General features: G+C 37.0%; 1 protein-coding gene across 5 annotated transcripts; it reads right to left on the reverse strand.

Annotated features, from left to right (window-relative positions):
• Positions 1–4,452: 4,452 nt before the first annotated feature.
• LOC137048846 (zinc finger protein 84-like) lies at positions 4,453–14,197 on the reverse strand. Of its 5 annotated transcripts, none has more exons than XM_067427159.1 (4): positions 14,149–14,196; positions 12,725–12,890; positions 11,540–11,784; positions 4,453–7,154 (listed from the first exon to the last, which is right to left on the reverse strand). In XM_067427159.1, exons 3-4 carry the CDS (start codon positions 11,616–11,618, stop codon positions 5,482–5,484), a joined length of 1,752 nt encoding a protein of 583 aa, XP_067283260.1. In that variant the 5' UTR covers positions 11,619–11,784; positions 12,725–12,890; positions 14,149–14,196; the 3' UTR covers positions 4,453–5,481. The 5 variants fall into 5 exon arrangements, with proteins under 5 accessions (XP_067283260.1, XP_067283261.1, XP_067283257.1 ...); XM_067427156.1 differs by having other exon boundaries at positions 4,454–7,154; positions 11,540–11,681; XM_067427157.1 differs by lacking the exon at positions 14,149–14,196 and adding an exon at positions 13,897–14,049 and having other exon boundaries at positions 4,454–7,154; positions 11,540–11,681.
• Between the last annotated feature and the right edge of the window lie 11,022 nt (positions 14,198–25,219).

Genomic DNA, 25,219 nt, shown 5'->3' on the forward strand with positions numbered 1-25,219 from the left:
TTGAGATTCATATGCTGTGTTGATTGCTGCATATGATTCTTGATGTCTGTGTGTATAAATAATTTTTTCTCCCATAATTAAGAAATCTAAATTCTGTTTTATTTGTGGGTATAATTTCACATTGTTGAATGATTTATTTAATAACAAATAGCTGCTTTTAGTCAGTATAAATGACCTTCAAGAGTTTAACTGAAAAGAAACTTTATGATGCATAAAACAAGATCACATTTTTTTGCAGCAAATTATGTTTTATTAAACACTGTTACAAAGGTTTAAATGTTAAATCAAGCATTTGAAGCAAAATAGATATATTTTATAAAACATCAGTTTGGAAGTAACTTGCAAAACAACAGTTTGGAAGTAACTTGCACAACACTGCTCTGGAAAAAGTGATCGATATGCTGGAAGAGAGTTTTAATGAATAAATGGTAATGTGAACGCGAGCAAGGAGTACAGAAAGAGAAGCACCATGTCTAGAATTCCAGGCTTGAATGATACACCATGCTTAGTGTGCAAGGACGCCTCACATTCTGCTTTTACTTACTGTAGAGACAAAACGCTCAGTGTTTTTCACCTGACCATCCAAGATTCCGGTGTCCAAAAGAAAGGAAGAATGCTTCCTCAGTCGACAAGGGGTGCTTCCCAATTCTTATTTGTGCATCCTCATTTCCTTTCCTAGCTTCCTTTCCTTGCGCCTTGGGAAAGACGCGTGGAAAAGACACGAGGACGGAGGAATTGAATCAAGTGAAATGATATATCCTAGCTCCCTTTAACGTCACTTCAAAGCGGCGTCAATTAATGATGGATTTAGTCGGGATTCTTGAACATTAGAGAACTATTTATATTATAAGCTTTAGGCTCCACAAAATACCACATTTGTCCATATTTTAATCAATATTACCAGCTATTATTAACAACGAATTCCGGTTATTAACTGCTTTTTATTCGTTGTATAGTATTAGTTTCTATTTGTTTCTTTCATTTTCTTGTGCTTTGATAGGCTATAATTCTGCAACTGTCAGGTGTTGTTTTACACTTAGTTTGACTGCTGGGGTGCTTCTCAATATCCCTCCTCGTTTCCTTGCTCCTCCGTCCTCCATCCTATGACCCGGAAACCGATGGTGCTCAATCATCTTGTAGGAGATCTCAATTCTCTAATTGCACCGCGAGGAGGCGAGGATGGAGGAGGCTTCCTGAGGAGTCATGAGCGAGGATACACTGGAGTATCCTTTGCGGAAGTGTTTTATCGACTAAACGTGATGCAAGCATTAATTCTACTCCCCCTTCACATTGTGCCACAGTTTATTAATCATTATTATTATGTTTACATATACAAGAAACACATTTTTGTCAAATAACAACACCTGACAGTTGCAGAATTATATCAAAGCACAAGAAAATGAAAGATACAAATACAGGTCCTTCTCAAAAAATTAGCATATTGTCATAAAGTTCATTATTTTCCATAATGTAATGATACAAATTAAACTTTCATATATTTTAGATCAAAAGGTTCTCTAAACAAGCTATTAACCTAATCATCTGAATCAACTAATTAACTCTAAACACCTGCAAAAGATTCCTGAGGCTTTTAAAAACTCCCAGCCTGGTTCATTACTCAAAACCGCAATCATGGGTAAGACTGCCGACCTGACTGCTGTCCAGAAGGCCATCATTGACACCCTCAAGCAAGAGGGTAAGACACAGAAAGAAATTTCTGAACGAATAGGCTGTTCCCAGAGTGCTGTATCAAGGCACCTTAATGGGAAGTCTGTGGGAAGGAAAAAGTGTGGCAAAAAACACTGCACAAAGAGAAGAGGTGACCGGACCCTGAGGAAGATTGTGGAGAAGGACCGATTCCAGACCTTGGGGGACCTATGGAAGCAGTGGACTGAGTCTGGAGTAGAAACATCCAGAGCCACCGTGCACAGGCGTGTGCAGGAAATGGGCTACAGGTGCCACATTTCCCAGGTCAAGCCACTTTGGGCTACAAAGAAGCAGCACTGGACTGTTGCTCATTGGTCCAAAGTACTTTTTTCGAATGAAAGCTAATTTTGCATGTCATTCGGAAATCAAGCTGCAATCAAGCTAGTGGCTATTTTTCAAATATAAACTAGGAAGAGAGAAATGCGCAACAGATAAAGCTTTGAGATGAAGGATAACTATCCTTGCAGATGTTGGGGATTGAACCCAGGGCCTCATACATGCAAATCAGGGCCTCTACCACTGAGCTACATCCCCTGATTTACTGAAGAAAGTTTTCTTGCAGGCTAGTGGAAAGTTCCATGTTGCTTTTAAATGCTTGGGATTGAACCCAGGACCTTAGTTGCTAAAAATATATTCAGATTCAGATTATTTTATTTAATGCCATGTGAGCATTCAAAGCTATTTTCATGGCAACAATTCAAATATCATATAAATACAATAAAAAACAAAACGGCTAGTCATATTATACAAGATGTTTTAAATTGCTTAAAATATATATTTACTTGAGAGTTCTACAACTTTACATGGATATGCTGGGGATTGAACGCAAGTCCTCTTCCAAGCAAATCATGCACTCTGCCACTAAACTACATCCCCTTCTGATGTTTGTGCTGAGTCACATGTGCCTTGAACTACAGCTAGTTGCTATTTTTGAAATATAAATTAGGCTCAGAGAAATTTGCAACAGATAAAGCTTTGAACTGAACAATAACTTTACTTGGAGATGCTGGGGACCAAACCCAGGACCTCATAAATGCGAAGCATGCGCTGTACCACTTACCTAAATTCCTTTTTGAAGCTGGTGCTGCGTTTCATGTGCCTTTTACTCAAGCAACAGATAAAGTATGCACTCTCCCACTGAGCTACATCCCCTGAGCTACATAACGGAGCAGTCAGCGCAACGCAAGGGTTTTCAGTGAATTCCTATGTGGCCATAAATGAGTGAACGACTATGTGGCCTTGCTCATTCGGACAAAATCGGACTCCTGCAGGTCTGTGCGGCGACTCTGATTCGGCTCACACTGTATTAAGCAGACACATTCAGTTTTTAATTGTAGTATTTGTTCTCTAACCAAACTAAATTATTGTATTACTATAACAATGAAAATGACTGTGGGGTGGTGCTGTGGCGGGTAAGTGATGTAACCGAAAGGTGTGGCTTCGGAGTAGCCTTGTAAGGCCGCGAAGCAAGTGCTGGGAGTTGTTGTCTTTCATCCACATGAGCCAAAAATACATTTGCTGGCTTCTCTGTCTAGAATGCACCAACTTCTAAAATAATTTCACATTTCTAATACATAAATTACCCAATTTAAATACACATTCATCTTTCCAGCGGTGAAGTATCCCTATAATTAACCTAATATTCGTTTTTGTAACGGTAATTGTGAAATTTTACTTTAAATGACTCCTATCATGAAATAAGACATTGATCAAATCCCCCAACAATTATTGTGTTAAGTAATTGTGATTTCAATATAGATCAAAATAATTGGGATTGGGATTTTTGGCATAAATGAGCAGCCCTAGGATGAACTGCAACAACCCTGACTTCAGAATTCAAAATGGCTGCTCAGCACATCGATAGCAAGTGAAACAGCAATACACTGCCCAGAAATAAAAGAATAAGAAAAAAGGCGCTGTTTGGATTTAAATTGGCAACTGCTTAAGAGTCAATGATTTAATCATTATTGCAGTGATTTTTGTGTTTCTAGCATGTAATACGTTTGGCAATAGTTCTTCCAACCCTAATTGATGGTGTGTGTAGCTTTTCATTTCTTAAACCATGTAGGATAACACATTATGACCATATTCCAGGATGACAATGTCAAGATTGTATAGGTTATAATGGAAATAAGTGAAATAATGGTTGGGAGGGAGCATGAAGGATAATTTTTACGTATGAATTGGCACCTCTGAGTCCAGACTTTAAACTCAAATAATTAACAGGTAATTAACAGATGGTTACAGAGTAGATTGTTCTCTGGGATGCGTTTTCCTGAAAATCGAATGTAAAGTGTTTTATCTCTAAAAACAGATTTGCTTATAACGCTTGTCTATGGGGCACAGAGTAGTGAAATTAAATCGCTTGTTAATCTTTCATGGCTCGACTGGTTGAGACTGATTTCCAAGATAGCGCCTGTCCATAAATGCGTAATGTACTGTGTTTATAAAGTATATTCTTATTAAACTGTTTGTACACTTACAAAGTTCTCCATGCTTCGATTTGCATGTAGGGACCCTCATTATGCTACCGTGTTAGTGTGAGGCTATTTTGAGCTTTGTTAGTGGTATTAACTAGCGATTAAATTATTATATAAGCGTGATAAGCTAATCTGTTTTTAGAGATAAAACTCTTTACATTCGATATTCATGAAAACGCATCCCAGAGAACGATCTACTCTGTAACCATCTGTTAATTACCCCTAGGTTCATTTCTCACCGAAATTATCCTTTAAGATGTGCGGGAGGAGACTTTCCAAAGTGTTGGACTCTTGCATTGTCAATACAAGATCTGGACCAAAAATTGATGCACTTCTTATCTCTTTCCCCACCCAACACAGAATTTTGAATTTTCAGAAATTGGCAACAAGCCAATCAATGAAGAGTTTATTGACATGTTATCAAACTGGACAACCATCTTCATCAAGTAGCGCTGGAAGCGACTCATCCAGGCGCAGTTCCTGGAGATGATGATGAAATTCATGGAATTGTGTGCACTTCTGAATGGTGTTGTGAACATTGTCGTTTGGCTTTCCAGAGTATTTAGGATTTCCACAACAAATACAGAGTTATCTTCAACATAGTATTACAAAAAACGCAGAAAGAAACGTTGTTGTTATGCTATCCAGTCCATTGGTCGTATTTTTTCTGCTTAAATAGCAAACAACTCTTACTGCACGCACCGCAACAGACTTTTAAAAATGGTGGTTGAAATAAAAAACTGTGTGCAGTCAATGAAAATGCTGCATGAACAACTAATCACCATGGTCAACGCCCAGGTCCCACCCCTCAAAAGTTATTGAACTTTTTAAAAAGTACTACCTCACAAGCAGGGACTTTCTAGGGGGGACATTTTTACCTGGAACTTTTTAGACATTGGTCCCTGCAGTCTAAACACACAGAGTACTGCCCCAAAGTCCCTACTAGTTCCTGGAGAAAGTTACTGTGCTTTAGTCTGAGAGATTAGTCTTTAGTCAGATTTTTTTTCATAAGCGCTGAGGTAAAAGGACACAATATCCTCAAACAAAATATTGCAATACTACGCATTACTGAATTCCCCCCAGACCTCTAACATTTATCTGTGGATTCACTCAATGAAAGTTGAATCAGATAATGCAGTGCAATTATCTTGTTTCGTTCAGTTTGACTCTTTATTCTGACCGTTTATTTCCATTGTGGCATTTCACAGCAAGAATAAAGTTTATTTATCTGATGATTGTTTCCAAGGTATTTAACTGAATCAAATAAATGAGCGACGGCACATTACAATAGAATTTAATTTTGTACTGTGCATATTTTTTGGTGCCATTTTAAATTGCCAAGCCATTTAAATCTCTTTCCACACAAGGAACACAAATAGGGTCTCACATATGCATGACTTTTCTGGTGTATCTCTAAGTGTGATGGCAAAAGAAACTTTTTATTACACTGATCACAATTAAATCTCCTTTCTCCAGAGTGGATGCAGAGGTGATTTTTGAAATGGCTATTTTTTCTAAATCGCTTACCACACTCGGGACACTGCAGTTTCTTTCCAGAATGACATTGTGAATGACGTTTCAAGTCTCTTTTATACGTGAAACTCTTTCCACACTTTAGACATATAAAGGGCCTCTCTCCAGTGTGAACTCTCGTATGAACTTCAAGGTTTCCTTTACGTGTGAAACTCCTTCCACACAGAGGGCAAATGAAAGGCTTCTCTCCAGTGTGAACTCTTATGTGAATATCTAGGTTTGCTTTGTTTATGAAAGTCCTTCCACAAAGATGGCACATAAAAGGCTTCTCTTTAATGTGACTCATTACATGATTCTCAAGTTCTGTACTGTCTGTGAAACTCCTTCCGCATTGATGACAGAGAAAACAGTTCTCTCTTGAGTGAACTCTCATGTGGTAATTAAAGGTTACTTTATGTCTGAATTTTTTTCCACACTGATCACATGTGTAAGGCTTCTCTCCAGTGTGAATTCTCATGTGAACCTTGAAATTCCCTTTAAGAGCGAAACTCTTTCCACAGTGATGGCATATGAAAGGCTTCTCTCCGGTGTGAGTTACTAAATGATTCTTAAGGTGATTCCTGTTAGTGAAACTCCTTCCACACTCATGACACTTAAAACAGTTCTCTCTTAAGTGAATCTTTAAGTGCTGATCAAGATTTTCTTTACACTCGAAACGCTTTCCACACTGAACACATGTGAACCAATTCTCTCCAGTGTGAATTCTGACAGGAGTCTCAAGACTTTCTTTTTGTAAGAAACTCTTTTCATTCAGTTCGCAGGTGTAAGGGATCTCCTCGGTGTGACTTCTCATGTGACAATTAAGGGATCCTTTACGTGTGAAACTCTTTCCACACTGATCACATGTGTAAGGCTTCTCTTTGGTGTGACTTCTCATGTGAGTCTTAAGACTTTCTTTTCGTGTAAAGCTCTTCCCACACAGTTTACAGATGAAAGGGCTTTCTCCAGTGTGGCTTCTCATGTGGGTATTAAGGGTTCCTTTACGTGTAAAACTCTTTCCACACTGAATGCATATGTATGGCTTCTCTCCAGTGTGACCTCTCATGTGAGTCTTAAGACTGTCTTTTCGTGAAAATTTGTTACCACAAAGTTTGCAGGTGAAAGGGCTCTCTCCAGTGTGGCTTCTCATGTGGGTTTTAAGGTTTCCTTTGAGTGTGAAACTCTTTCCACACTGAAGACATGTGAAAGGCTTCTCACTGGTGTGAAGTCTCATGTGGACATTGAGGTTTCCTTTTTGAGTAAAACTTTTACCACAGTGAAAGCAGGTGAAATCACTTTTAGTTCTCGTCTTCCGAGCTCTTTTTTGTGAGGCAGTCTTTTCATTTTGAGAGCACTGCGAGTTCTCTCCAATTATAAAATCTTGAAGTTTCTCACACGTTTTTTTTTCTTCCACTTCATTCAATTCTTGACTCTCCTCTTTCAGTGCCATCAGGTCTGAAGTAAAAAACAAAAAAGATAACCCCAGTTTAAAGGCACCAAGCAACAGAAATCAATACCAGCATAAAGCATCAAAACCAACACATATGATTGATCATATATGCACTAAGTAACTGAAAGAGGGGTTACTTGAAATCTCAGAAACTCTTCTCATACTTTGAACTACTTGCTTTCTTAAGGACCCATCCAAAAATGCAGTTATCAAATCCTTTATCAATAAGAGCTTGACCCAGAACTGGTTTATTGTGGACCAAAGAATGTGCAAGACCTTGAGAATTTTTTGTTAAACCGTGGGCAGTAGGGCTGTGCAATATGGACAGAATAATCATATTGCATTTTTTTTTTAATGAATATTGCAATTGCGATTTTATTTGTGATTTTGGCAATTGTTTTTGCTTTTTTCAAACATGCCAGTGCACAAGAAGTGCATAATGTATTTTACAATGAAATAACATAGTATTGACAGCTTCATAAACACAACTGTAAACAATCTTTAAAACAGACAAGATAAAAAAAAATATAGTTTACTAACCTAAATTCCAGGCATAACTTAATTATTAATTAATTTGTTACATTTATATAACGCTTTTCAAGGCGCTCAAAGCGCTTTACATGGAAGGGGGGAATCTCCTCAACCACCACCAATGTGCAGCATCCACCTGGATGATGCGACGGTAGCCATATTGCGCCAGAATGCCCACCACACAAGCTCATTGGTGGAGAGGAGACCGAGTGAATAAGCCAATCAGGAGAGGGGGATGATTAGGAGGCCATGATGGACAGGGGCCAATGGGCAAATTTGGCCAGGATGCCGGGGTTACACCCCTACTCTTTTTTCAGAAGGACATCCTGGGATTTTTATTGACCACAGAGAGTCAGGACCTCGGGTTTAACATCTCATCTGAAGGACAGTACTCTTTGACATTATAGTGTCCCCATCACTATAGTGGAGCGTTAGGACCCACACAGACCACTCCCTACTGGCCTCAATAACACCTCTACCAGCAGAAACCTAGATTTTCCCAGTTGGTCTCCTATCCAGGTACTGACCAGGCTTTGCCCTGCTTAGCTTCTGTGGGACACCGGTCTTGGGCTACAGAGTGATATGGCTGCTGGTCAATAAACTTAATAACAATCAATAAACTTAACCGTTAAACTTGTATACGGCTCAATCTTCTGTGGTTGTGGTGTAGTAAATGTGTTTTTATTCACTAGTAACATTTGTTTCATTAAAAACAAATAAATACTGTGCGCTGATTCTAAAATTGGTTGACAGATTATTTTTGACAGCATTAAAGTTATGAATATAATTTAAATACGTTGCTTTGAAATTATATTCATTGTGAAATGTAATACATCTTAAATGAATTATTATGCAAGTGGGTGGTCAAATATATATATATATATATATATATATATATATATATATATATATATATATATATATATATATATATATATATATATATATAAAAATCACAAGATAATTTTCTAAAATTTGATTTGCCATTAGTGGTAATATAAAATCTAATTTTTGAAGAGCGTAGTTTTGGTACAGTCTATGTTTGAACATTAGCTTATTCGTATTAGCTTGCAAAAAAATGACAACAGCAAAAATAAACGAGGTCTGAGTTTCACAAACAAAACTGCAGACCAAATGAAAACCCTGTCAGTAGGTGGAGTATATAGAACAAGAGAAATAGAGCCATTTCCCCAGTAACGTTAAATTTAGAAAAATGTTACACTGAGGGAAGAAGAAAAGATGACATCAACTCTTCTCAAGGCAGTCAGTCATTTCCCTTAAGAGATACATTAACAGAATTCACTCCTACTTTAATTCATATAGATTAATTTTTTTCAGCCATCTCAAAGGGTAAAGGGTAGTAAAACCTCTTAGTTTTTTCCACAAAGAAACCTGCACGGCATGTTGCTTACTTTCTACTTCAATAAGTCAAACTCTAACTTTACGCAACATTTTTTTTTTTACTTAACATTTTTATCAAAACACTATTTAAATGTGTTTACTATAGCACGATATGAACGGCTTGCGCAAATCTCATCACCTTTTGGAGTATTCTACATCGATTTGCGTGGCACTAATAAACTGGGCTTCAGCCATGTTGCACTGATAATCTGTCTTTTCAGTTCGTATGGGAACGTAGTGCTTATCAAAGCTCCAAACGCATGATGCATATAATTCATTAACAGCCTAATTCACTCACCACCATATTTGTTACGCTGTGTCTGCTCGCTGCAGTGAGAGAACTACGTGCTGAGTGAGCTCTGATGGTTTAACATCTTAAACATCCACACAATAAAGCTATAGTATTCTGAATTAAAATATAAATAAATAAATAAAACCACAGCCGCGATAGTTTCGCGATTGCCATTAATTGCACAGCCCTAGTGGGCAGTTTAAATTATTAGGACAAGCTTAGGACCTTAAGAGATTTCTCTCAGGGGTGTCAGACAAGGGTTCAGAGCTAGTACCGAATATTTAATATACATTTAATAATTCATTTAAATTGTTACAAAAATGAAGTCAGGGTTACAAAAACGGTCAGGTTACACTGACACTTGCCAACGGTGAGGTAACTAAGAAAATGTATGTGCCAAAATATCTCTTTTCGGTAAATATATGTATTTTTTATTAAGACAATTATATTATTTAGCTAGAATTAACAGAGATAACTTGCACAATCATGCACAAGCTAATCTTTGTCTTTCTGTAAAAATCCATCGGTTTCAAAAGTTCCTTTAAGAGTATGTTCCTCACGTTGAGGGTCTTGATGGATTAGTTCACCCAAAAATTTAAAATCTGATATTAAAAGGGTTCATGCAGATATTGTTTAATGAAATTCCAGGCCTTTAAACTATTTTTTTTTTTTTTTTTTTACTTTTTCTTCAAATGAATTTGTGAATTTGATTAAAATATCTGGATTAAGTTGTCTGAGATTACTGTGTGTTCCTGAGTTCCCTGAAAACGGCAGATGCATAAATACTCAATCCCGATCAGCAATGCAGCGATTGGCTGGTGGCAAGACAGAAATGTAGTGACATGTAACTAAAAAATAACTTTTTTTAATTTAATTTTACATTTGAAGCTGATTTGTTACGTGATGTCAATACTCTATCACGTATCTCAAAAATCTATCTTCTAAAGTATCAAGTTATCTGCATGTCATGCACTGCATCAAGCAACTTCCATAATATCTGTTACCACCACTGATCTATATAAATATTATTTTCAAATTAACTTTTTATATTATTATTATTATTTAAAGGGGGTGGTTGCATGCGATTTCACATTTTTAACTTTAGTTAGTGTGTAATGTTGCTGCTGGAGCATGAACATTATCTGCAGAGTTACAACGCTGAAAGTTCAATGCAAACGGAGATATTGTCTTTTAAAGTTATGGCAGTTTATTGACTACAAAAACTGCCGGTTTGGACTACAACAAGCTTCTTTCTGGGTTGGTGACATCATAAACCCGTCACCGCAGATGTGACTTATGCCCCTAATGGGCGTGGCGTTTCCGGACAACTTGTGCTTGGGACTTCAGCCAATAAAAATACATGAAACTACATTTGGCCATCTAACCAATCTAAGACCATTGCGTTTTTCAGAGGGATGGGCTTCATAGAGGCAGGAAGCAAACCTGCTTCTATGCCGTTCAAAGGACAGTGGAGACCGTGGGGTGGAATAAAGGTCAAATATAAGAAAAACATGGCGTTTAAAAAAAATAAAAGAGAGGTATTAAGGCATGTAAATAATAACAATAAACGCAAACAAGCCTAGAAAAAAAAACACGGAACCAACCCATTTAAAACTTATTGCCCCTGGTTATTGTAATTATGTAGCAGTGGTTAAGACCACTGATAAATATATAAATGACTGGATTGCTCATCGTGTTCTAAACTGCCATCAGGCGGGGAAGCCAGCAGAAGTGTTTGAGTGGCCATCTCACTACCGTCAGTGGAACATTTGTTTGAAGAAACAAAGCCAAAACATTGACCTAAAAAATTAAAATAAAATAATAATAATAAAAAATTTTAAAAAATGTAAAACACTTTTTGCAGCATCTCAGTCTCACAGGATTAGTTTTACGATATATGTATGTAAATTAATAGTTACAGATTTTATCTGTAATGGTTATGGTCTTTTCGAAGAGAAGTCTCATGTTGAAATAGTTGATGTGGGTGTGCATAATGCACACTGCCGACACAGATAACGAAACTGAATTAACAAGAAAAATATTATAGCAAATAAAATAATTAGGACACTTGTATGATGTTCTTTAAAAATATCATTCATTTCTGTAGAGCTGGACATTTTAATGCGGATCAAATGACTTGAGTTCAGTTTTGAGAATGAAACCAACCTGTTTGTTCCTCAGTATCTTTCAAACTGAATACTTCTTCAATCCTCATTTCTTCACTCTCCACTTTAATAAGCGCCATCTTTATAATAGTGTTGCGTGGATCTCAGCTGCTTCACCAGGAGTTTTTTTGTGTGTCCGAACACTGTCATGTTGAAGATGAGAATAATTAACAGAAAGAAAAGACAAAACCCTACCTAAATCTCTGGGTGCATCTCAATCAGCTCCCTAGTTCAGTAGTCAGCAGACTGGTAAGAGAGTCACAAGTCATAGTTATTGGATACATATTTAATAATTACACTTTCATTAAAACAAATAGCTTTAAAAGGTTAACTAAACTATCTTGACAGAGCTTTAACAGAAGTATGAGTTACGCTTCATAAAAGACAATGTCCACATTTTAACTGCAAGAGGAAACTAGTTCTTATAAAGATTTTTAGCAAAAAAAAAGGCCTCAAAAGTTATTAAATGATTTACTTCCAAAGCCTCGAAACAGAAGGTCTTGTCTTCACGTCACTTGCACTCAGCACACACAGGGCTCTATGCTAACATTTTTTTATAATACAAAATATTTAGGAGCACTATCAAAAATTTAGGAGCACTTTCTGATCACGTCTATATTTGCCCCTTTAAAAGGTCCCATGGCATGGATTTTTTTATTTTATTTTCTGAGGTGTACTTATATTGTTAGTATGGTTTCTACATCAAAAATGTCATAATTTAGAAATGAAAGCATTTTTTCCTATACTGATATTACCCCTCTGGCATGAATTATCTGTTTCAAGGGGTGTAACTTAATATTCACCTCAATATTAACTAATGCTGCGTTCCAGGCAGGTTTTTTTAGCCCGCAATTTACAACTCCAAACCACGACTTTGAGGCATTCCAGGCAAAGTCACACCAAACTGCCTGAGAGCAAGAAATTGTGGTAGCTAGATGTAAACAAAGCATAACTCTTTGCTCTTTTACAACCAATTATATCGGCAAAGGTGCTTACTCCTTATTTATTTTGAGGGAAACAGGAGAAAAAGAGACTAAAGAAGCTATTATACCTTTTATTTATGTTATTTGTGTATTTGATATTAATATATTCTTTTAATATCACTCAATGGACTGAAAACTAGCTAACGCTAGAAAAGCTGCTGATAATGCATAATATTTGCGGATAAATAACATTAGAGCAATACCTTATTTTAATAAACGATTCGTTTTTTTAATGTACGACTTCCATAATCACGGCATCCATAGGGTGTGCCATTGTTGTTTCGCGGGTTATGTGACGTCACAGGTTTGACTGCCATTCCAGTGCAATTTCACGGGTTGAAGGTTGGAAAAACACAGGTTACGGGTTGCCTGGAATGCAGCATAAATAGACACAAAAATGTACATCAGAAGGCATGTTTAAGATTTACTGAAAGTCAACTTACCGAAATGTATATGCCTCATACATAATCAACCAAATAAGTGTTTTTCAACAATGGGAAGAGGTCAATAAAACAGAACAATGTCTCAAAACGTTACAGTTACCTCAGGAAAGCCATTTAATGACCATATAGTTGGCTAGAAAAATTAGCTATTGATGAGCAGTTTGCTAAATATGTGCACCATTTATAAATCAAAAATATTACAAGATTGTAATTATAATTAAAAATCCATATTTAATTTGAGTTGTTAATTTTACCTTTTAATAATAATATCAGCTGACAGGGCTCTGCATTCTTACAGCATTAGATGAGGGAAAATGAACACAAACTTAATATTTATCCAAATTAACCGATATATCATGAATTTAATTGTGAAACTGTCAAGTATTAATAAAACCGGCAGCATAAGGCAGTAAACTAAATCACTATTCTGTTTAGTTACCAAATGTTTTGACAATCATACACTTATTATTCGGAGGCAAGGTTTTTTGGTTGTTGTTTTTTTTTTTTTGTTACACCCCCCAGCCACTTTCCATAATTCTCACTCCAAACTAAACTCAAAAGGTTGGCAGCCCCTGGTTGGTTTTCATCGTCCCTCGACTGACTAATTCTCACCATTGAGGGGATAACGTACTGTTTTTGCAAACAAGTTTCACTGATACAGACGCACGCAGGTAATTATCTTTCTCTCTCTCTCATTAATTTAAATATGAATTATTCCGAGCTACTAAAATAACAAACGGAAATGACCGTTATTATATCTACAAATATCCATGGCAGTTTTTAACGTGTCCATACTGTCAAATAAACAAGGCCACCCGACGTGAATTATAACAAAAAATGTTACAGCCACTTACAAATCGATCGGCAACAGAATAGTTTTGGATATAGATTATGTAAAAGACAATGATTATGTAAACACAGATATCGTATACCAGTCGTGTCTCAAGTGAATGCAAAAAATATCAGATATGCTCAAAAGATTAGATATGTGTAGACTTTCAGTGTCAAGCCAGCTTCTCTGTTACTCATGTGAATACGCTTTACGTACCCAACAAATAACGTTCATAAATGTTAAATTTAGCATAGTTAGATGCAATAAACATTAATTAATTTTACAAAACTATTAAAATGCATGAATAGTTTGTATCGATTAAAGCACTTTTTAAATTCTTAAAAACACAAACCTTTCTTCAGACGCAGGAGCGCGGCGCAGACATATGACATCACAGGACGAGACCATAATAAAGGTCCCAAATATAGTTCATAGAAACCTACAGTGCATAGAAATTTAAGTGAGAAATGAAAATGTAAGAAAACACATATAACGACAATTGTCCGAGCTATTTCGAGAGTAATTCTTTAAAAACATGTCCAAAAATGTGCTGAAAATAACTACTAGTGAAAGAGTAACACCTGAAATTATGTCAAGAAAAACATTCAGGATCTTTTTTTTTGTTCAATAACAAGCCCTTTAAAAATGGTTTGATGCGTTTTATTTTTATTTTTTACACAAACAACTCAGGAATGTGTCGCAGAGACGTTGGCATCTGATTACAAATGCTGATGTTTGGATGATGCAAAGCTGTAAATTGTGGATGCTCTGCATGGGCTTTCTAGTACATTTATTTATTTAGGCCATAAGCATGGCTTGCCATTACACACCATATGTAGGGGTGTCCCAAATTAAGGATTTACATCAAAGATCAAATCAGAACTGTAAAGTCTTTCCATAGTTGAATTGTGTGTGATATTTATGTTTTATTTATGGCAAATAAATAATAAGGATAGGCTTGTTTGAGATGCGCCTCATCTCGCCTGAAATATAGGCAAGACGAGGCAGCTGCAGTGAGGAGAGGAGTGAAAAAAGTGCAGGCAAGACGGACAGTTCTCTCTTCTTGTAGTGGACCAGACACCTAACAAGATCAGTTGCAGATATTGCGGGATTCTCCCTCATACGCTGTGTTGCTGATAAACTGGATGTAATTTAAGTTCTGTCCCAGATAGCAGACAAACAGTGAATCTGCGTTGAATCAATGTTAATGCATCAACTAAAATATCATTGAATCAATGTTGAGATGTCAATGTTGAGACTGTTGATTTTTCATCAGGTTTGCACCCTGAAATAATGTTATTTCAACGATGAAAAATAGATCAAGATGGGCTTAAAATCAATAGTTTAACAACTAAAATTAAACCACTTATTTAAGTGAATCAATGTTAATGCATCAATCAAAATATCATTGAATCAATATTGAAATATAACATTGATTTTTCATCAGGTTTGCACCGTGAAATAATGTTATTTCAACAATGAAAAATAGATCAATCTTGCTTTATCTACAGCAGGATTCTATGCCAGTTAATTTGTCTCTATTTTATTCATTTTAATCAGAGACCATGTGTGGCTGCAGTCGATATGATTTTGCATCAAAAAGTCACTCAAAGTAAACAACATCCTTCAGTTTACATGCAAATATATTTATTTAGGCCCCCACAGTTACAACAGGAAATCTCACATTGACTTAAAACAATTACATCTGAATTTATGACACAAATGAGAAGAGCCTGAAAAAACATGACAACGTGCATCTGTAAAATGGAAGTAAATACAAATGTAAACTTGCCAATAAATACAGAAATGACACAGTACTACTGAAAGAAAGAAGGTAGAAGAAAGAATAATACTCCAAACTCAGGGGTTTCCACCATGAGCAATGTCCCGAAGCCTTTCAGGTTGTAATGGAGCCAGTTCTGCATCGTCCCAGCAAAGATAAACTCTGATGCCTCTTATTATCAGCATTCACGGCATCTAAAACAACAAGAAGTTAGTAAATATTTGGAAATGTGATTAATTATGCATTACAAATATAGCCTACTACAAAATGAAGTGAAACTTGAAATTTTATCAAAATCTTGATATCCCAGTTAAAACGGTAACATTAAATTCAGGACTATTAATGCATTTTACTATAGACTTTAAAGGACCTGCAGACACACAATGAATGAAAAAGCAAAGTGAATATATACAGTGTTTTATCTAATAATATTATTGTATGTAATAGTAAATAAATAAAGTGTGAAAATGGAACAAGTAAATGAATGACCAAATAGCTAAATCAAGAAAATAAAAGAGGAGCTGTATAATAGGCTACATGGTGGTTTGGAAGATATATTTTTTTTCCATTTACAACACGAACTGGAGGCACAACTGTTTACTAAATTTCTGTAGTCCGTGATATCTCGCAACTGAAGCAGAGCTACGAGCTGATTGTATTTCCCCTCACAGGTCAATCAGTTCTAGTTCTGCTTCAGCTGTGAGATACTCTCACGAGTGGTGAACACAATTACTGACAAGCCAGAAATTCATCTAACCTTCCGATCGCCTCTCGTTTATACACTGGACGAATATAGGATGATTCAAAATGATTCATCTGTGTGTGCAACGAGTAAGATACGTTTGTGGATCCGCGCCGCGCATGCATTCATTGACTTGTGAGTCGATCCTATATGGTCTCAAAATTCAAATGAATCAAATAGGATCGACTCACAAGTCAATGAATGCATGTGCAGCACCGTTTCCACAAATGCACATTTTACTCGTTGCACGCACAGATTAATCATCTTAATACTAAAATCATCTCATAAAATAGATGAACACCTCACAACAAACGACGCACGAAAAAAAAAAAAAAAAAAAGTTGCACGAGTCAGAATTCGGACGCAATTCACAGTGTATATGCCAATCTTGAATACAAATAATCAAAAATATCAACAAATAATCAAAAATGAATACAAATATGATATGGTTTGGTGAAAAACAAACTGAAACTCAATGTATTAAGATTATCCTGGCCGTTGGTTGTGTACGAGGGCGTTCATGTGACTATTATTAACATTGCAGTTCACTCTGATTCGCTCAGGAGAAGAACACAAGTTGTAAAACATAAAGATGAATAAAAACACTAAATTAAAATTGAGATGCATTTTATAATTATATTTTTGTAGGCCATTTACCTCTAAAAAACATGGTCATTGTCCTGTGTCTCTTTTTCGCGATTGAAGTCTGTTCAGCTGCGCTTGCTTTGGTTGATTGGTGGTTGTCTTGAAGGTGCATTACCGCCACCTGCTGGATTGGATTGTGGCGCATTCGATATTCGATAGGGACACATATTCTAATTCTTTATTAACTCTGTATTCTTTAGATAAATAATGAAATACATGTACATTCTACATGATTAATCATAATAATAGCCTACATTTTTATTTATTTAAAACTGATAGACTAAATTTATGGTAGAAGTTCTTTGTTTTTGTTTTTATTTTTTTACATTTTTTATTATAATAACATGAAACACAGAATGACAACATTACATGCCAGTAAGCAGGAAAATAATATACCTTTTAAAAAGATTAATAGTTTTTACAGCTTTCTTATTGGAAGAGTCAGAAATCAAACACGCATACAATTTTAACTCTTTCAGAAAAATTTAAAGAAAGGCTTACAATTACAAAATTTACATTTATGTATTCTTTGTTAATCCACACACTCTTTGGTGTACTCATCGTATCCTTTGAGGATAAGAAATGTGCTCACATTCACACAAATGTAGCCAATTGATTTGGACTTGCCTTAACATGTTGAATAATGTGACAGATAGATTGACCGTAAGCCTCACCGGTGGAGAATTAAGATGACCAAACATCAGCATTGATTCAATGTTTGTCTTTTCAACACTGAAAAGCATGGAATTATCAACATTGATCCAATATTATTTAGCAGTGAATTTTCAACATTGATCCAATATTACTTAGCATTGAAATTTCAACCTCAACCAAAATGATGATTCTGATTGAATTTCAACATTGAATCAATGTCACCATGCTATCTGGGGTTGCTTTTATATGAAAATAAATATGATGAACAAGGCCATTCGGAAGACCTGTTTATCAAGCATTTTAACTTTAATTACATACATGTTTTTATATTAATATTTTTGTAAGCTCCTCTTCTGAAAACTCTGGTTCATTGAGGTATGGTTCTGGATCGTGATGTCTAAGAAGTAACCCTCTACGTCTCTCACAAAATCATCCATGTTCTTCGCCATTCATGTACTGTATGAAAAAATAGCCAGCTACTATTCACAGTATGTTGACAGAAGTTGTGGGATTTCATGTGCTTCCCCATAATATAGTCCTAAGATAATATCTGCCTAGGAAATCGCTCAGTCTTAAAGGTGCACTATGCAACTTTCCGTCCACTAGAGGTCGCCTATTCAAAACAAATGCATAGTTTGATGATGCAAAGTTTGAGCGTAGCACCTTGGGATATGTGGTCTTCACCTCACAGCCTGTGGAAATAGGACTCGGGCACAAATCAGGTTCATGCATGTGGGGTTGAGTGGCAGAAGCAGCTGCGTGACTGGAGTTAATGGAGGAAAACACGAGTAGAGCAAATGATCCTTACAACTTAACAAAGATTCAGTGATCCATGGATAATGATATGCAGCCAGGAATCGTGTTTTCATGACATTTTTAGGAGCCTCATTTCGACAAGAATGTTTGTAACTGTCATTCATCAAATTTTTCAAGTGAATCCCGCATGTATATGTGGATGGGTCAGTGTTTTGAAGCGTGTAGTGGTGGTAATATACTTTATATTCACTAAACGCTGTCTCTCATTCAATAAACGCAATCTCATAAAGTTCCGCAGTGACGTTGGTATACAATGAATCTCTTATTTTCACAATGCCTGCACTTACAGAGGATTGCCTCGCGTGTTTAACTGAACAGCACCTGGACAAACACTCGAGCGGTGAGTGATTCCAAATTCAACACCTGTGATTGGCCAATTCCGTTGTAGAAGTCTACAAACATGTCTGTGATTGGCTACATAACTCACCGAGGCGAAAACACGTTGGAAATGTAATTATTTGACGAGTGCAAATACAGATAGACACTGGATCTTTTGCTAGCTCCTTTTCGCTGATAATATGCAATTATTGCGAATTCTTACAGAGGATTATTACAGATCACAGACAAGCAGTTATGGGCAGCTTTTCATTCTAAAAGCAGAAGCAGCAGCAGGTGGCAGTGGTTTGAGTGAGAAAATTACACGCTTTATGAAGCACATTATCAAGTCCGTCTCAAGCTCAGAACGGCGATGACTATGCGGTCCGTGGACAAGCCTCCCCCTACCCCCCTTCTGGCGCAGGGCCTAGTTTTGTGTGTTTTCGCTGCATTTGCGCTGTAAACCAATGCTGCCTCTCAGTCTTTCTGCCACTCAGCGGGGCGTTGTCACAGTCACTCCAGCTGACGATGACGTCACGTGCATTCCCTCTATCGGGAGATGTGAGGGAAGATGTTTCGGCCGGGACTTTTTACTGCGCCGAACCGAAGTACTCTCAGAAGTGCTAATCCGCCATACATTATAGTTCTCCTTTTTAATCCGATTAGAGAAGTACCACGTTTTATTTTGTCACCATACTTGATCGTTCAACTATTCGTGTAACTGTATTTAACTGGGCTTAGGGAGCTAAGCTAAATGCTATCAGATCGTCACCGCGCGTCAGAGAGATTAAGTGCACGCACTGAGACGAGAGAGGTATGTATCAACTCGTTTAAGTTAAGGGAATAACATAGTTTAATATGAAAAGGCAGTGAAGTATCCGTTTAAGTGTGTTGAAAATGATGTTATGACGTTACTCCATGCGTTCACTTGTTCACACTGCTAAGAGTAAAGCGCTTCTGCCAAATAAAACCCGAAACCGAGGGTAGCGCAGATATGACGCAATCGACAGGCGACTTCCTCAGACGCTATGCTGGACCTTTGGTAAAATACCAATTTTCTCACAATTTACAAATAGTTGGAAACATTTGGGATATTGTAGGTACTCAACTGAACAAAATATATAACACTGGCCTAGTGGTTTTTGGATATTTTACTGCAAAAATACTACATAGTGCACCTTTAATGTGCATTGCTATTTATACTCGTTGTGAATACGCAGGCCACAAGAAATAATTAGTGGGTTTAATTAGGGGAGTATAAACAGATGTTGTTTATGCTCCAACAGCGACATTACACACTAGATAAGGTTAGAAAAATGAAATCATGGGCGCGTCTCAATCAGCTTCCTAGTCCACTAGTCAGACCACTGATTAGGACATAAGGCAATGGGTTGACTTGCTTATCAGTGCCCTTACTACTGAAGTAGGAAGCTGATAGAGCGCCCCGTGTTTTACCACCCCTTTAAAGCTATCCAATGACTTTGTCACTTTTTCCTTTTAACACAGTAAAGGGCTATACTGTTTATTATTTGGCCTTCATAAGCATAATTGTTTTTACATAATCTAATGTACAGACAAACTCAATTGTGTATTTTATATGCTGTCACAAACCATAACCTCATCATCTGCAGAAAAAACATCTGCCACTCAGAATACACACATAATGAAGGACATAAACACATATAAAGGACTGTACTGGACAGGACTTTCCGACTGCAAGTGGAGAAAGAGAGGAACATGAAATAGAGGCCGACAGCTGCATGGCCCAAGACATAAAAGCCTGCATTTATCAAAAGACAGGAAACAAGTGAGTAGTACAGCATATAAATTTCAAGTTACGGTGTAAATTAATTTAGCAGAGGCTACGGATCTCTATTTTTGATCAAGAACAGGTACAAAAACATACAGAATTTTACTTATTTTTGTAGCTTCATACTGTTACACCACAGATTCACAATATAACATTTTATTATAATCTGTAACTATTGGAAGGTAATTAAATGATCTTTAGATGCTGAATTTCTTTAAATAACTGATAAGTAAAAAATATTTTGTTGTTTGTCATACAACTGAGGGAATCATTGATAAGGTATACAGTGTTTTGGAAAAATAAAAACGGATTTCTCAAGATTTGAAAACATGCTCTTCATCCATACTAGTTTTCCAAAGGTTTCTCATCCACACTGAAATGTCAGTAAGCACCAAATTCAACTTGCTGCGCATGCGTAAAAGCTCATTGAGATGATATACACACAATAGATAGATTAGCTAGAGATAGATAGAGTTATCAAACAATTTTCTAGCAGGAAAATTTTATTTAGCAAAATATCTCATCATTCACTGATGCGTCCAGATCGCACTTGGTCAAAATCAATATGTTTGGTCTAATACGCAACTCCACTCATATTTTGCTGCAGGACAGCAAATGCAAGTACATTTTCTGTCATCCTTGCAGGACTGTGATATGAAGTGTGCGAAGTAACATGTTTTAGCAGCTGTGTGAAAGTGAACAGCACATAACTGGCACAATAGCGGGATCAACATACATCTATCGGGGGGGGGGGGGGGGGGGGGGTAATTAACTACAGGCACTTGTGTGTCGTTGGCCTTTTTATGTAAATAAACAAACAAACAAATGCACAAATACATTGTCATTATTAAAGGGTTATTTCACCCAAAAATGAAATTTATGTCATTAATGACTCACCCTAATGTCGTTTGACACCCGTAAGTAGGGTTGCCACCTTCAATACAGAAAAATAAGGGACGCCTGCCGCAGCGGTGGCCACACCCCTCGGGGCCACGATGACCAGTCCCGATGGTGTGCCAGTGCAGTGGTGGTACATCATAACTTAAAACATGTTTTCATAATTTGTATATATATTAAGATTGATACCAAAGGACATTATAATAGGATATCTGCTATTGAAATCAGTGTGAACAGATGCACTTAGTATAATTCACAGCTATGACAATGAAAAACAAACTATTTGGACCTGCCTCCGCCATCGTTTCAAATGGATTCTGCCCATATAGAAAAGAACCGGCGAGGCGGGGTCCCCTTCTCTTCTGACTCTGATTGGCCGTGCTGACTCTGATTGGACCTATGTAAAATACGGGACAAATCATTTTTCCTAAAAATACGGGACGATTCCGTATTTCACGGGACGGGTGGCAACCCTACCCGTAAGACCTCCTGTAGAACATAGTACTCTGTAGCTTTAAATCCAAACAGACCAAGTTGTAAAAGTTGGCTTCTACTCATGCGCCGGTATGTGATAGGGTGATGAAGCTACGCACCTGTATGTAATCTCTCCTGCATCTCTTCTAGTAAAGATATACTCTGTTAAACGAATCTTTGCCTTGCCGCTCATCATTCAACACCTCCGTTCATCTTTGGAACACAGTTTAAGGTATTTTATATTTAGTCCCGAGAGTGTATGTAAGTGTATGCACACACTATACTGTCCATGATTAGTTGTACAATATTGTATTGTAATAAAATACATAAATTGAAAAGTGGTAAAAAATTACATCAAGCGCTCTTCAGAAAAGCTGTTAAAAATAATAATAGTCCATGGATTTCTAAAACTGCCCAGTGTTATATTGTGTTAGAAGACAAATTAATGAAGCTAGGAAAATTGTCTTAAGTGTGTTTTAAGAGAGAATTTTCCATAAGCTCACAGTGCCAAAAGTGCTGCTAGTTGGAGAATCATCCTGGTACAATATGCGTCACATGACTAAACATGCGTCATCGTTTTCTAGTCCACACTACGACGCGAAGACGGCGTCTTCAAATTTGTTTGCTTTGGAGAGCGTTTTAAAAAAGCTATGTGTTTTATTCATAAAATAGCTTCGATACTGTACTGAATCGCTACATTATATTTCTCAATGAGGAGTTAAAATCGTTGTTTTTGAATTAGAGAGAGAGACGCATAGTATAATACACACACACACACACACACACACACACACACACACACACACAGTTTTCATCCCTCAAAATGGCCATATTTGAGAAAAAAAGTTGAGTAGTTTGCATCAGTGTCATTTAACATTTCTAATGTAAAACAGTTGACTATTAAATTATTTTCAACTTCCATCTCACCTCTTCAGACACTTTAATAACACAAAAAGAGCTCCAGGAGAAAAAGGATCAAAAAGGAACATCAACAATGTAGACCCACAGTAGAAGTATTATTTTTATTTCTGGCAGCCTGTAACAGTGAAAAATATGGTGAAAAAGCAGTTAGGACTTTGCTTCAAGATACAAATATGTCAACAAATATGGTTTAAAGGTCCCATGACATGGATTCTTTTATTATTTTATAATGCTTCCTGATGTGTACTTATCTTGTTATGGTTTTTATATATATTAAAAAAATCTTAATTTAGAAATAAAGGCATTTTTTCTATACTGATATTAGCCCTCTGGCTTGAATGCTCTGTTTCAAGGGGCATGTCTGCTGTGAGTCTTCAGTGAAAACACCCACTGTTGTGATTGGCTGAGTTCTTTGCATTTGAAATGAGATTACGTGCAGAGGGTGGCGTGATTTAGTCATGCGCGGAGGAGCACTCCGTCTCTCACTGCCAGTAGAGAGAGAGAGACTAAACTGGGGAAAGATTGCTGAGGAAGTGTAATTGTTCCGTTGAGAGCACGAGGCGAGTTTTTGTTTGTATCTGAGAGCTCTAATTAAACACGAGTGAACTTTGCAACGTTATTTCTCTCACAAAATGCTTTCACCACAGCTAACAGCAAACATGACATCGACGTGAATACAGTGAGCTTCTGTTGAGCATAATTACTAGAGCAGCGTCATTCAAACGGCAGTTTGGACAAGTGTGCATTGCAGATGAGTCTGATGGACAGATCCGAACATTATAAAAGAGTGTTCTTTGATCGCTCTCTGTAGTTTAATTATTTAAATAACATATTTGTTTCAAACTACTAACAGAAGCGTATAATCTTGATCGTTTTTGTTATGTTTAGCTTCAGGTAAGCATGAGGACAAGAAAGTTCCCAATTCTCAAGTGTTTATTCAGTCCACAAGCAGGACAAACAAAGCAACAGTGCCAGATGGTTACATGATTGACAGCGGGTGTAACACCCTTCCATTCTTACTCTACACCTTTTATAGGTAACAACATGTGAACTATAGCGCCATCTCCAGACAAATACACCAACACAACATTCCCCCATTACTTAGAACTGTAAATTCCCCCCAAAATACAAAGTTTGTGCAATAGGCAAAGCCAATACAATAGTTACATCAAATTCAATTAGTGTAGAAATAGATTCTACATTCTGTAACCATACATATCAGAACTATAAATAGTTTCTCATTTGGCACAAGGTAATCAAGGTTTTAAGTGACATAATCGTGCATCCAACGTGGAGGGCGTTTTACTCGTGATGAAGATCTTTCAGGAACAGATGGAGAGGCAATTTGAGTAGGCAAGTTCACAAGTTCATTTTTAGGCAACACAGTAGAGGAAGGGACAGACTGAAGAGGCAAGGACACTAATTCACTCTCACTGCCATTTTCCACAGGTGCACAAGCTGGAGACAGATGAGACGCATGCCAAGTTTTCCCATCTGTCAACTGATAAGTACATGGACCAAGTTGACGCACAATTTTCAGAGGCTTTGAGAATCTAGGATGTCCTTTAGGAACATGAACTGGAATTTTTATACGCACCCAATCTTCTGGTTTGAACTCAGGAGTACAAGCTCTTCGTTTGAGGTCTGTGTATGTTTTCATCTTTTGGGACAATCCCACTTTCTGACTCACATCAGCATTCTTACAAATTATAGGAGGAGGAAGGACATTAAGGCGAGTGTGCATTTTCCTGCCACAGAGCAACTCAGAAGGAGACCGTCCAGTAACAGAATGGGGAGTAGCACGGTAAGTTTGAAGAAATGCTGTAACTGTTGATTTCCATGGCTTTCCAGACAGAATCGCTGATTGAATAGAGCTCTTCAGTACTCTATGGAATCTTTCAATAGCTCCATTTGCAGCTGGATGATACACTGACGTATGTAGATGTTGAATAGCTCTCTCTTTCAGAAATGCTGCAAACTCCACTGACTTGAATTGACATCCATTGTCAGACACAATGTAATGAGGATGTCCAAATTTGCTGAAGACTGATGTCAAGAAGTTGATCACATTTTTACTTGTAATTGAAGAAGTGAATGCTACTTCTGGCCACTTACTATGATAGTCAATTAATGTCATAATGTACCGACAATCCCAAGTAGCGGTTTCAAATGGGCCGACAATGTCAACAACCACTTTTTCCCATGGCACAGATGGAAAAGGTACAGGTTGTAATGGTGCAACACAGACAGTTGTAGTCTTATCAGAAAACAAGCAAACTTCACAATTCTTAATCTGCTCCTTAACCAAACAGTCAATACCAGGCCACCAATAAAGTTCACGAATGCGCTGCTTCGTACGTACTATT

The sequence above is a fragment of the Pseudorasbora parva genome, chromosome 20, assembly GCF_024679245.1.
Source record: "Pseudorasbora parva isolate DD20220531a chromosome 20, ASM2467924v1, whole genome shotgun sequence".
NCBI classification, from domain to species: Eukaryota; Metazoa; Chordata; class Actinopteri; order Cypriniformes; family Gobionidae; genus Pseudorasbora; species Pseudorasbora parva.

What these genes read in the sequence shown, in the direction of transcription:
- LOC137048846 (XM_067427160.1), bottom strand. Translation starts at nt 11,618, where the DNA reads ATGGCGCTTATTAAAGTGGAGAGTGAAGAAATGAGGATTGAAGAAGTA. An exon ending in AGATACTGAGGAACAAACAG is followed by an intron (nt 7,155 to 11,539) that starts GTTGGTTTCATT and finishes TTTTTACTTCAG; the next exon opens with ACCTGATGGCACTGAAAGAG.